This window comes from Oryzias latipes, chromosome 4 (genome assembly GCF_002234675.1).
Source record: "Oryzias latipes chromosome 4, ASM223467v1".
In the NCBI taxonomy this organism is placed as follows: domain Eukaryota; kingdom Metazoa; phylum Chordata; class Actinopteri; order Beloniformes; family Adrianichthyidae; genus Oryzias; species Oryzias latipes.
The window spans coordinates 17,266,467-17,280,445 of NC_019862.2; the positions used below are offsets into that span (position 1 = coordinate 17,266,467).

At 38.5% G+C, this 13,979-nt stretch overlaps 1 protein-coding gene across 1 annotated transcript; it reads left to right on the forward strand.

The window, feature by feature from the left end:
* The first annotated feature begins 1,114 nt into the window (after positions 1-1,114).
* On the forward strand, positions 1,115-3,622 carry c4h1orf52 (chromosome 4 C1orf52 homolog). Its single transcript, XM_004068035.3, has 3 exons — positions 1,115-1,552; positions 2,416-2,626; positions 2,787-3,622. The coding sequence occupies exons 1-3, from the start codon at positions 1,259-1,261 to the stop codon at positions 2,939-2,941; spliced, it is 660 nt and encodes a 219-aa protein (XP_004068083.1). The 5' UTR covers positions 1,115-1,258; the 3' UTR covers positions 2,942-3,622.
* Positions 3,623-13,979: the final 10,357 nt, after the last annotated feature.

Consider the following 13,979-nt stretch of genomic DNA (forward strand, 5'->3'; position numbering starts at 1 on the left):
AAATAAAAATAAAGTACTTATGTAAGTAATTGCTTTCAGAATTCTAAATAGAATTTTAAACAGTTGTAGGTCTAATTCACACAAAGTTGTTTTTCTTTAAATAAATAAATAATAGAAAAGGGTCCAATAAAGGCCTTGTACCCCTTCCTATGAAAACTGTACATGTTTTTAATTAACTTAGTTATTGATAATGTGTTTTAAATACAACTGCAATATTTTTTTCATTTAAATATTACCATGTCTGTCCAGTTCAGTTTCTTATCACTCCAGCATCACTGCTGACTTGTGGTTTTCCGTTGTAGAGTTTTCTTTTTTATTTTTGGGAGTTTTTCCTTACCGCGAAGGGGGGTCTAAGGGCAGGGATGCCAGTATAGCTTAGTCAGTTTGTTAGTTCATTTTAGTATTTTTCTATTGAACTCTTTGTATTCGTGATCATTTTGATTTCATGTTTTACTTCGAAGCCCATCGAGACGACTGTTGTTGTGATTTTGGGCTATACAAATAAAATTGAATTGAATTGAATTATTTACTTCAAGTGTTTGATCATATTATAACACATTGTGTTAAATTTTAGGAAGGTCTGGTGTATAAATGAATACTTAAATCATTTTAAACGCATCTTTTCTAATTACTCGCATGTTTGTTGACCGTTCTTCCCGCTTTGGCGGTCACTTTTGGAAACCCTTTGACATGATTGAAAAAAATGGCAGCGCTTTCTTTGTTATTTACTCTATGAATTGCCGTGACTGTGCTGCCCTCTAGTGGCAATACACTGAAAATGGCTAAACAGCCTCCCCCCACCCACCCGTTTCCCGTTTTGTGTTAACTACAGCTTTCGTAGCTTTTGTGGGGTCAGGTAAATTAAATGAATTAATTACGAATTAAATGTTTTTCTGTAGTCTACTTTACTTGGCAGTTATCTTTGTTACCGATTGTATATTCAGTAAATTAATTTAGAATTTAAAATGTTTCAAAGTAAGATACCTAATTTGTATGGAGTTATGATAAGAAGGTTCAAAGAAATTTTAAAAAAGGTTTTCTTTTTGTGTGAAATTAGGCAGAAAACCATGCGCAAATATTTTTCCTCCCTTGGTTCGCTTTACGACAGTAGTTGCAACAGTGTTATGCGCTTTACGGCTGCTTTGGAGGCTGATTCAAAATGGAGTAAAGATAATCGCTGCGTATTCGAGCAGCTGACCGTCACACAGCTTTCGATTGAAGCGACGCTCTGCAGTAATTCCTCCTTAAACCCCACAGCATGACGGAGGACAACAAATCTGGCTCGCTGGGCTTCTTTTCGAGTTATGACAATCTGAGCGACAGCAGCGAAGACTCTGAAGATGAGGGAGCCAGTCGGAGGAAGAAGCCCGGGGGAGAAGGAGACGGAGCAGGGTCCTCCAAGGCAGCGGGGAAGCGTGCTGCGGGTGGCGGAGGCGGCGCTCTGCCCAGACCCGACGAGCTGTTCAACTCCGTGTCCAAGCCCGCCTTCCTTTACAACCCCCTAAACAAGCAGATAGACTGGGACACGCTGACCGTCAAACCCCCCGAGGAGGTAAGAAACAAAGCAGACGCGACATCCAGAGGGACTGATGGGTAAAAAAAATATATACATATATCCCAAAATATATTTTTTTTATTACGTAATTACTCTTTGATTAATGGTCAATGTAACCATCATTCCTTCACATTGCTAAGAATGTAACCCCTCACCCCTTGGGTGCAACAGTTCGTGAGTCTCATCTCTCTCTCAGTCATGATTGTCTTGTTCCTGAGTCTCATTTCTATTTCTCACCTTGGTCGTCTGTCTGGTGACATCATATCACTGGAGGTTGGTCATAATCAGGATTCAAACCCGTGTTAAAGGGCCAGATCCTACAACATTTTGAACTGCTTATATACTGTAAACATAACCAGACATGTGCAAGCCAAGTTATTTTTTTTTTCCTTTGTTACCTCATCTTAGAATACTTTTACCCTTCTGGAGTAGATCTTTTTTATCTGATCATGGTTTTTGTTGATGCATCATTATACTACCACCTCTGTGCTTTGCTATAGCATTTATGTACTAACTGTGTTACAACAGTTCTGTCTGACCAAAGAAATGGTTTCCCAATATACAAATACAGTTTTATAACATTTGTTTTCTGCAGGTACCATACTATTATTCTAATATGACTTGTATTACAGGTCCTATTTACTATATTTCTATCAATAGATGTTTTCTCTCTGCGTTTCTTAATTTTGTGGCCTCTTTCATGCACAAGGATATGCAGACTGGAAAAAATCAAGCTGTAAACATTTAAGTCAGGATCCAACTGTAGTTTTTTTTTTCTTTTTTCTCATGCTTCTTTAAGTGTCTTGATGGTTAAAATTGAAATTCTATTGATTCAGAACAACTTCATTTTTTTCTTATAGCCTGTCAAAGAATTTAAGCCGTGGAAAACTAACGCCGTTCCTCCTCCTGAGAGCTACACTGCCGAGCCAGAGAAGAAGAAGAAAGGTCCTCCTCCAGGGACGGACATGGCCATAAAGTGGTCTAACGTCTACGAGGACAATGGCGAAGATGCACCGGCTCACACCGGCAAAGCTCGCTTCCTACCTCCAGAGGAGCAACCTGCTGACTCCGGTTAGTCGCGCAATCTGTTTAACCCTCAGATCGATTTCAGTCGTTGGGAGAAGTTTACAAATGTGAACGGAACATTCTGTTTTTCTATTTAATCTGGCCTAAATGAAAACACTCAGTCTTGTTTCTGTTGAAATTGAAAAGATTTTCTCATTTCTTCCAGACGAGGAATCTGAGAAGTCTGCCACGTCTGCCAAGAAACGGCGAGTGGAGACCTTCCAGCAGAAGGAGAAGAGGAAGAGGGAGCTGGGACAAGCCACCTCTGACAAGACCTTTGTGGAGGAGGAGAAACGGATCCTCAGGCAGAATGCTGAATGAAGAGCAGCTGTATTTTGTCACGATTTAGGTCTCGCGTGTCTGAAATAAGAAGCCAGTAAGCTACAGACACAGAGGGGGGTGTTATTAGGATGCTGAAATACTGTCTTTTTTCTCTCTCATTATTTTACGACATTAAAATTGTTTTAGCGCTTATAGTTAAAGTTTTTGTTGTTTTTTAATTGTGGTTTAATTAGTCATTTCTTGTCCAAAGATATGATGATACTGGTAAATTAAAGCTTTATGAAATGCGCTCACATCTTTGTTTTAGTGAGCAAAAAGCTTGACTTGAACTGCTCTTCGCCGTACGCAGAGTTGCTTGGATTTTTGTAACTCAGCGGATTATTCGATGATGAGCGAAAGCCATATCAAACCCAAATGTTTTAACCCTATGACTTCTAGCTGGGACTCCAGTTTTGTTTGCCTGTCAAAAAGTAACTGTGATGTTTAAATCCGGTCCTTCGTCTGTTCTTTTTTCTGTAATTCCTGCTTTATTTCTGACGCTGTGTTTGGACTCGAATTACTGCTTGATGTGATTGTCTTCTTGTTGAAATGTTTTCAAGAGACGTTTCTTCTTTTGGCCACTAGGGGTCAGGCTTTACCTACTATACATCTCTATTTTTGTGGTAAAGTTTGCTTTCATGTTACAATAAAAATCATTGACAGAAGGAGCACTCCTCTTCAGTTTGGAAGTTTTCTAGTTTTCATTCAGTTTTGTGTCACACTTCATTCCCATTCATATTATAAGTCTCTCATGAAAGTTTATTTACAGCAAGCAAACATAATTTGCTGTTCTATTTAAACTTGTGTTTTGAGTTAAAAAAAATGTTTTCAGTCATTTATGCATTTATTTTATAATCTGTAAGTAAACAGTAGCATCTCCCCCCAAAAAAATCCCACCTCCCCGTTTTCATTCTTTAGATTTCTGTGGTCGCTGGAGGTAGTGTAATGGTTTTTAAAAAGCACAGAAAAAGTTTCCACTGTGCAACACTTAAGTGATCAGAGGAATTCCAGGCCTATCTGTCATCGTGGGTCGACATGAAGTGGCAGTAAATATGGTTCGGATAAAATTCCTGCCTCCAGGTATGTGCCTGGCCTTGCCCGAAACGTGTACTTGGTGCAGATTTCTATCAGCCATATTTACGAACAAATAACTCTTCTCTTTTTTTTTTTTTCTTGGACTGACTGACTGAGCAATGAGCCGCCAGGTCACTGTGAGAATTAATCATCTTACTGTCAGTCTTGAAGCTGGAAATCTCCCAGCTTTGACTTTCTTTTTTTTTTTGTGCAAAGCTCCTATCTCAAACTTTTTTTCTTTCTTCTAAGTGAAATGGTTACTGTCTTTATTATGATATCCACTGCATTCTTTGGGAAAAGATCTAGTTACCAGAAGAAAGCATTTTTTTGTAATCTTACAAACGGCCGGCCTTATCCTCTTTTAATAAGAGAACATCCCCGCCTTCTGTTACACTCCGGACAGTCGCGGCATTACTCCCTACAGCCCTTTAGACATCAAAACTCTGATAAATTTTCCCCAAAGCAAAATAATTTTTGTCAAAATAAGATTATGGAGTTTGTTGTGCCATTAAGACACAAAGTTCTTGTGAGTTATTGGCTCAACTTGATGACTTACTTCTTTTCTACTTATGGCTTAAATCAAGGTTCATTTTAGAAGCTTATTCTATTTGGTTTTAAAAGCTAAACGAAGCAGTGAAGCCCAAATAAACCCTTCAGACAGATACAACACTGTAATTTCACTTTTATTAAAATTAAGCTACATATAAGTGAACCAAAATAAATTAGAGAAATACAAGAAGTTTTTAAATATATTGATCTGTTTTGGTGGCACAGTGGTTAGCGTTCTTGCCTCACTGGTTCAGGTCCAAGTCCTCGGTTTTCTCAGAGGACATCAGCTTCCTGTCACAGTCCAAAAACCTGCTTCATGGGTTAATTTAGTAACCAATTAACCTATGAAGCATGTGTGAATGCTAATGTGTTTGGGTGTGTGATCGTGTGGCCCTGCATCAGACTGGCGACCTGTCCAGGGTGTCCCCTGCCTTTGCCCACAAGTGGCCGGGATAGGGACAAAAAACATGAATAAAGTTTTTTTTTTCCTACTTTTGGCACATAAGATCATCCTACTGGTTAATATTTACGTGAATTAAAATGTCAAACAAAAAAAGCCAAATGTTTTTGACTTTTTCGGCTTAGGTTGATCTTTTTTTCCGCTCAAACATTCTTTGATGCTTTAGTTATCCAGGTTGATGCTAAATTTTGTGAAATCCTGGATCATATGGTGCATTGCAAATAAGCTACATACACCACGAAGGAGTTAACCATTCTGTTAAAAATGCAAATCTTACCAAATGTCACCTATTTTTTTCAAACTCTTCTGATTATACAAGGAGCCACAACAAAGGGATGAAAGACCTGCAGGTGGACGCTGAGTCTCAGGTTGCAGAAGCCCATACAAGTCAGTCTCCAGAAGTGGCCAAAATATACTATAATACTCACATTTTAATATATATCCAGAATATTTTTGAATAATTATAGAAAAGTCTAAAGAGGAGTAGCCAAGGAGCTACTTTGATGTTTAAAAGTGTGCAGTACAAGTGACCTCTTGATTGAGGAACATGCAGATTTATCTTTCCTGCTTTCGTGTTGTGTGAATTTAAACGACTACATCTTCCAAATGATCCTCTTTATCCTAAACCTTTCTAGGAGTGGGAAAGAAATCTGTCTTTTCTATATTGTGCTTAGTTTTTGCTTTAAAAATAAAATAAAACCATGAGAAACTGATTGAGACTGGGATCCAGCGTGACTTTCTACCACACTTTTTGAACAATGTAGCCATCTCAAATATATTGTTTGATGTGCTTTTTAACCAGGAGCAGTTTTAGAGTACCTTTCCATCTTTTAAACTGCATCATATTTTTCCTTTTTTTTCAAAATAAAATAAAAGTCAGCAAACTCTACATCTAAAATCTGAGATTGTGGTCCATTATCCGGCATCTGACATGTTCTTCTCCTATATTTTGCTCAAATTACAAAAACAGTCTTGTATCACCCTGAAGGGATGAATTGGGACATATGAAGAGATTCCATGAATTGTAGTTCAGACTGGAGCAATTCAATTATTTAAATGTCTTTTTTTAATGTAGTGCCAGACTGATTACTCTACCAATTGTGGCCCAAATCAACACATATTTGAATTTATTGTCTTATGACTCCCATAAAAATACAGTGGTGCCATTACTCCTTCAGCAACTTCTGTCATGATTCTTTTCCTGCTAAAAAAAACAGTTGCTTTTGTTATGATTTACATCACAACGGATGCAGAAATTGTGTCTGACGGTCAGGCTCAAAGGAGGCCTGCTTACTATTCTCATATTCTCATATTTTGGTGAAGCTAGAATTTTCCAAACGGAGGCAAGACAGAAACATAATACAGTAAATTACAGTACCATTATGGTCCCAGCCACTGATTGCTGCTGAATATTTTTAAACAATCCATTTTTCCTTGGGGTTGACATTATAGCTCCATCCCTCCATGGCACCCAGGAACATCTGTGACGTACGTTAGGCTGGGAGTTAATCATTGTACAGCAGCTGTGGACTACAAACTACAAAATGATCCATACGAGTCATCAAAAAATGAGGAATGCATTGAAAATCCGTATTCTGCGGTGGAATTTTTTAACAGCTTGAGGAGCTACAACCGCAAAAAAAAAAAGCGCCTGCAGAAATGAAAACATTAAAGAGGTTGATTGAATTTCCACATGTGGACGTGAGAACAGTGTTGCCAGATTGGGCGGGTTTCCGCCCAATTGGGCTTCTTTTGGTTATGTTGGGCGGGTAAAATTGGCATTGGGCGGGTCTATAAAATTTGGGCTGCTTTTCAAAATATTTAGCGGTTTTATTGTCATTATTATTATTTTTCTTATTATTTAAAATATTAAGTAAAAGTATACTAATTAATATATAGCCTAAAAAAAGCATTGTGAATATATGAAACATTACAGTAATCCCCCTGTTTAGTTCCCCCCCCCCCCGTGAATAACAAAAATCAGCGAATAATTGACGCTGTTTTAAAACTCCCAGAGCCTCTGCAGAGTCAGAACCCTATTCTGCCGTTTGGGTTCATTTCCAAAAGATGGAGATGATGCAGGGCTTTTATTGGCTTTTATTAACCTTGTCAGAATGGTTACAGCTCGAACAAAAATAGCGCAGCCTGCTTATACACTCAGCCGGAGGAGAACGTTCAGCCAACGCGCACCCAGGCAGGCCCCGCCCCCTCTAATCCACCAGTCACCAGCCCACCGCTGATTGACATACGCTGTGGTCCAGCAACTGGCAGTGGCAGAAAGAGGGGGGCGCCATCAAAAGCCATCTAGAGTACACGATACGAGAAACCTATAACTGGATTTTCTGTACTTATTTTATAAAAAAATTTATTATAACAGACTTATTATATAATAATTTATTATTATTGCGTCATTTTTTATTAGGCTACGGCTATACTTTTACGTTCAACATTAGGTTTTTGCTAGGTTGAGATTTGGGCTTGTTTTTATTGAGGTGGGCGGGTTTTACGATGAGTTTGGGCTGGAAACTGTCACTCAGATCTGGCAACACTGCGTGAGAATGCAAACGTCCCAGAGAAAGAGCTGTGCTATCACAGTGCTCAGATGATAGAGAACAGTAGCGCGTTGCAAGAAATTTGACCTCTTGTGATGATAAACACGGCAGAAGTTGCTTCTTGGTAATGATACGAAACAGACACAAAGACAGCACAGACGCTGCATGTCTAACTCTGCACTCTGGGAACGGGTTAGGAAAAGAGAAGATAACTATATGTGAGAATTCTGTCAGCTGGACCTCGGTCTAGTGCTTTTAGGAAGAATTGTTGGGGTTTCCTGACAAAACTGAGGTGCACAGATTGATGCTTCAGATTAGGCTGCAGATGCATCCTTATTTGGTGTCCACTTTGGATCTTTGTTAGCTTCTTCACAGTTCCCCAAAGACAATTTCTGGGTCAACATCCCAGTTCTGCTTTCTGCTTCATATCAAGTCAAATAAGATCTTATCTGGACAAGAGGATGTGAAAAGATACCAAGGTTTATATGTCTGATAGGGACGTTTTTTTTTTTTATTACGGATCACTTGTGAGGATGTTACATGGTTTATGATGTTTGTCTGTGCTGTGATAACGCAGCTGTTGGCGACACAATGGCTTCTTTGTCTCAACTTTATTTGCTTGTCTCATAAAAGTTTTCCTAAAGATCTGACTGAACCTGATAGAAATATAGATCCACATTTTCATTTGCATCCAGTGGGATACAGTTAGTTGGATGATGATCAGTGAGGGTATTATCAGGCTCTGCAGCTCCAGGCAAGCCTGACAGAAAATCTGAGGACTTTTTGGCTAAGTTTGTAATATGAGTCCAGAGAAGTGTTTTTTATTTTATCTATGCTCTGCAAATTGCTCCAGAAGTCCTAAAATTTGTTCAGATGCATCATCCCAGCTCATTTCAGCTTAGTCATGCTTCACTCATCACTGAAAAGACTTACTTGTGACAACCTTCTCACATAACACAAACTTTGAATTCCCTTTGTGAATTCTGAAATGCACCTTTTTCTTTTATTTCAAAACTTTCTGAGCTGCATGTTTGCAATGATAATCGCTCTTGTGGCAGCTGGTGAAAAATCATTGGTACAAAAAAAAGAGTTTAAAGATTCAGTTGAATATCTAAATTCCACTTTGGATGACACATAGAAAGAGGTTAAAGTCTGAATCCTCCTTGCCTAAAGTGCCACTCCAATCACCTTTTGATCTATTGTGAAGGTCTTTTAATTATGATTATGCCATTTTAAGCATGAATTAAAAAAAAAAGTGTTGTTTTCTAGGACATTTACTTCTGCAGAGCGGTTGGAGTTTTAATAAAAATTCGCCTTTAAGTTGTGGGCGGGACTGATGGTGTAGACTAAGCCCACACCTCCTTCCCATCATACATCTGTTTACCTGCTGTCCTGCTAGCTTACAGTCCCTTACAACCCCAACCTAACATTATTGGTGCCACAAAATCAGAGCTGCCCAGTCGTACAGTTTTGAGCCAGCTCAGACGAGGAAAATGAAGGCGTACGTGGATCTATTTGTCTAATAGTGCATGCATCAGAACGAAACAGAGCACGGAGTAGTAGCTTCAATTTAACACTTAAAAGCTTTTTCAATTGCATTTTTGTGTCTGCTCCTGATTCACAATAATTTTGAATATAGAGATATTCAAAAACGCAAACGTATTCTTAGTTTTCTTCAAACATGTCCGACCTCATGAGAAAAATCCGACAAGAACGTGTTCAAATAATCAATCAGAGTGGGTCTTGAACTGTAAATCTTGATGTTAGTATAGTTTGGTGCAATATTGATTTTCTCCTGCAGCAAAATGTAAGGCAATGAGAATGACCAAGTTCATGGAGGATTTAGTCAAAATGAAAATGGGCAACTTGATAAGCTTCACACGAGGAACCTTCCAGAGTTTCTTTCATTAGCAAAAATGAATGACAGGAATGTCACTCTCTGTAGCTGCAGGCTCCCGTCAAAGCTGCTCTGACAGGAATCCTCCTGTCTAATTTATACACTGAAAAAGGCTTGTGTCCACAGGCATAAATTTAGCTGCAGTGCGCTTTAAAAAAGAAGAAAAAGAGAAAAAGCTCGGCCCATAAACTAGCCAGGACACAGAGAGTCAACAATGGGGAGCCATCAGGAGGAGAGACCCGACAGCTGCACTGCTCTGAATCCCAACACGCATTTACACACAAACATGCCCACACACACACACAGATGCACACGGATTCCTTTTATTTTCCTCCTTCTCCCACATGCACCTCTTTCTTCTGTGCTCTCTGACCAGACCCTCTGAAAAGAAGCCAGCCAAGCAGATGTTCTGCTACTGGGCTCACAAAGAGCATGAGAGACTGATGGAGGAATAAAAAGGGAAGGCGAAAGAGGCTTACTTCCTCTGCTGCTCTCACACCAAATGCCATACTGACCTGAGATGCAGTGTGGCTGCAGTCCTCAGGTCTTCATCTCCTATCTCATCATCAGGTCTTGCAAACAGGGATGTGTTAGTCTATTTATGCCTGATTTAGTTGTTTTATTGGTTTGGAAAGTACGTTTCAAAACTGAAATGAAATCATATAAAGGTTTTTATCTAAAATAAAGTTGAAAAGAATTAGAATCTTTCCAAAAGGCCTCAATGATCTGTGGATTTGGTTCAATAAAGTTTTTACAAGAGTGTTTATAATGTAGTTACTTTATTAGCTTCACTGCCTCTGTGTTAGTAAAAATGTTTTCATGTTTTCTACTTCAGTGGTGGCAACAGCAGAGCTTTAGGGTGTTAGTTATTGACCGTAAATACAAGATCGTCAAACCCTTTGATCACGTGACACCACAGTTTAGCAAAGCCAGTTTTTCAGCTCCCAAGTTGGAACTGGTGTTTTCAAACCCCTATCTTTGCAAAAATGGGCAAAATAAACAAACTTGTATGTGGTTGAAACACTCTTAGATAAAATTTGTTTAGTGTAGATAAGTTTACCACCACCTGTCAACCAAAGGAACACTGAAACAGTTTGGGGTTGGATAGGGTGTTTAGTGTTTGTTGTGAATTTGGTCCATTCTGGAGTACATGGGCACTGACTTGGTTGTGTAACAAGCCACCTTGTGGTCATGCTGTGAAGCATGCTACGGCTAATTAACAACAATTTGTTGGTTGTCCAGAGGGACAACCACACTGGATTCACACCTGTGACGAATCTTTATTGACACAACAGTAACTAATTGTACCCATTTTAATGGCCATAAATCACCTGCCTCTGACTGCAGGTGTAAAAAAATGTACAAGTTTTCTCCATGTCATCATTGGCTCCACAGATTATCCTTTTTGTTGAAGTGCAAATCCCTAAATGGACTTGAGCACATATCCCCCACACACGCTCTTCAGCCCACCTGGATGTGGTTGTCCATGACCTTTAACCCTCTGGTTTTGTTTAGAAATACTGTAGAAATATGGATCCCTACGAAGCATCAAAATGGAGACTGCAATGAATTGGGGAATCCAGGAGGTCTTCCCAACCCATAATTAGAACATCCATTGATGACATTGCGGTCAAATCTTTACAGTCCTGTTGTTGCAGCCTTAGTTTTCAATTTAATCCAATGTAAAACGTTAAATCTGGTGTCAATCGTAGGAAGTTTTGTACAAACTTTTGAACTGAACAGAAGGGAAATGGGAAGGTCAAACCACAGAAAGTACCCTTTTTTCTATGTGCTGAGCAACAGCACGTCTATTCTTGGGATGTTGACATTGTCATGTGGGTTATGAACTGTGATTCAAAACAAATAAAACGTTTCCCAGCGGGCAACTCCAGGATTTGTCTGGTTTAAGTTGGCACAAGGGATCAGACACAGCTACATTTTCCTCGGACTTTTGTCAAAAGTTGCGCAAAATTACAGCAAAGACAGACATAGCAGGTTTCTGATGAGACAAGAGAATCAAGGTTACCCATCTGAAGAAAAATCCTGCTTAAGTAGGTGGAAGCAGCAAGTACTTTATTTTTTACAATTTAGTCTGAACAACTCATTTTTGTTTTGTTCGGTCAAAGCTGCCATGCAGCTCCCTCTGACTTCTCAATCCACCCTTGCAAAATCTTTGATTCCAAAATGCTTCTGTCATTGCTTGATGTATCTACTCTTTGGCTTGAGTGATCCAGCTGACATGACCCAACTTCTAGATCCCGGTGGGGTTTATGAAGCCAATGAAAATGGGAAATATAAACTGAGTATTAAGAAAGAAAAAAGGCCATTGTTTCAAGAAAAAAATTGCTTATTTTGTGTCTTGCAAGACAAATGTTTTTCTTTTTTATCAAAAACCTTTTTCAATAGGACATTTTTTTCTTAAAATAAGAAGTCTTGGTGAGACCATTTTTCTCATCCCAAATTGACAGATCTATATCTATATCTATGTATATAAATAGTTTTTTCCCAGGGTGAGGTTTAAAGAGCTCATGTGCACTCACACACCCTCTGCAGCTTTCCAGCAGCTTCCCTCACACATTCCAAGCAGCAGCAGCAGCAAACAAGCAGATTAGGGTTGAAGTAAAGTATGTTTCATTGCTGCCTCTGATGCTCCCGAACCCTTTCATTTCACTGCAACCAATGATAAGGATCAGATGCAGGGTAAAAAAAAAAAAAAAATGAAGACGGTAACAGAAGATAAAACAGTCAATCCAGCCATTTTCAGTGATTGGCAGACCATGTTTTTAAGTCCACATGCTGTGGTTGGAGAGAATGTAACATGGAGAAATGAAGAGGCACCAATGGAACACTAATTCCTCATGACAGAGTAAATCCTGATCATTTAGGAGTAAATGATGATGAAGAGTGAGGAGTTAATCACCATCCTCCTTAATGTTGCTGCAAAGACAGACATTTTTCTCTTTCTTTATTTAAACGCAGGACTAAAAATGTTTTTGCGTAAAGATGAGAATTTTTTTCTGCTGCTGTTTGCTGAATTTCCTTCACAGCTTCCACTGAAGGTGGTAATTTCAAGGCTTGGCTCATAGCAAAAATAAAAAAAAAATAAAAAAAATAAAGAAACCTATCTAACTTTTAGGGTCAAAGCTATTCATCCAAAAACTATTTTAAAAACATATTAGTTTTAAATATTAAAAGCCAACAAGATAATTTAAAAAAAATCATCTTCATACCTTCTTTAAAAGATTTTTTTAGTTGTACAAATGGTTTCAGTTTTACTATTCTTTCGTATTTGTCAAGCGACTTATACAACATTAGTATGTCAGCTATGTTAAAACAATTAAGATAACTAAAATCAATTTAAATGTGCCCTGATCGAAGATAGCTTCTATTTTCTGGCTTAATAATTTTCTATTACGGGTCATTAGTGACGTCTGGGCTTGCATTTCCTGTTGTGACCTCTGCACATTACGCTCAGGGTTGCACTGACTGAGCTGCCTGCTGAGTAATAAGAAAGTCAACAAAAAAGATCTGTTGGCAAACACGTTATAAATCAGCAAAGGGGTTTGATTAACAAAAAAGGTGAACAAAAGGTGGGATTGCATCAACATCAAGCTAGAGCCAAACAAATACGCAGTTACAAGGACTGTTGAAGAGGCTAAATGGAAAAACCACAAACTCTAGAAATAAAGTCACATTTTTACTGTAATTAGGCAGAACAGACGTTTTAGGATATACAACAGAAGTGGTTGCCAGAACTAAAACTTTTATTATTAATGTTTTTGGTGATGATCACATCTTTTTTTGTGGACTTTTTCATTAAGAGAAAATGTGATGCTTTCACTAACGTTAGCAAGAAAACGTATTCTAAAGTATATATAGTTTACCAATCTAAAAAAATAATCATTATTCTTGTTAAGGCAGGGGATGCAATACAAATTGTTGTTATGATTTTTTGTTTTACAAGTCAACTTTCTGAGTTTTACTTAGTCAGTGTGCATTGATATTTATTTCACCAAACATTTGACTTTATAAATGGAATTTGAAATATTGTTTTGATCTTTTTGTTGGTCATAACTTTAAATAGATTAAAAAAAGATGCAATTTAAAAAACTTTCATGGGCTTTATAACTTTTTAAAGTAAACTTAAAACGTTTTTTCCCCATACCCTTCACTTTGTACCAGATTTGACCATTGGTGCGCCCATTTCCCATCATTCTTTTGTTTACACTCTTTCCTGCTACCTTACAGCCCCTCACACCCCCAACCTGACTCTACCAGTGCAACAATAATGCTGACTAATATTGGAGTTATCCAGCCAAGCAGTTTTGAGCCAAACCCCAGCTCTGACAAGAAAACAAAGACGTTCGTGAATTTATTTGTGTGCCAGCGGATGCATTGCAATGGAGTGAAGCACAACGCTTGTGCCCCCCCCCCCTACTTTAGCACTCATATGTCACTGCTACAGGGTTTATACAGTGCACATTTTCATCAGCTCCTATCCACAAT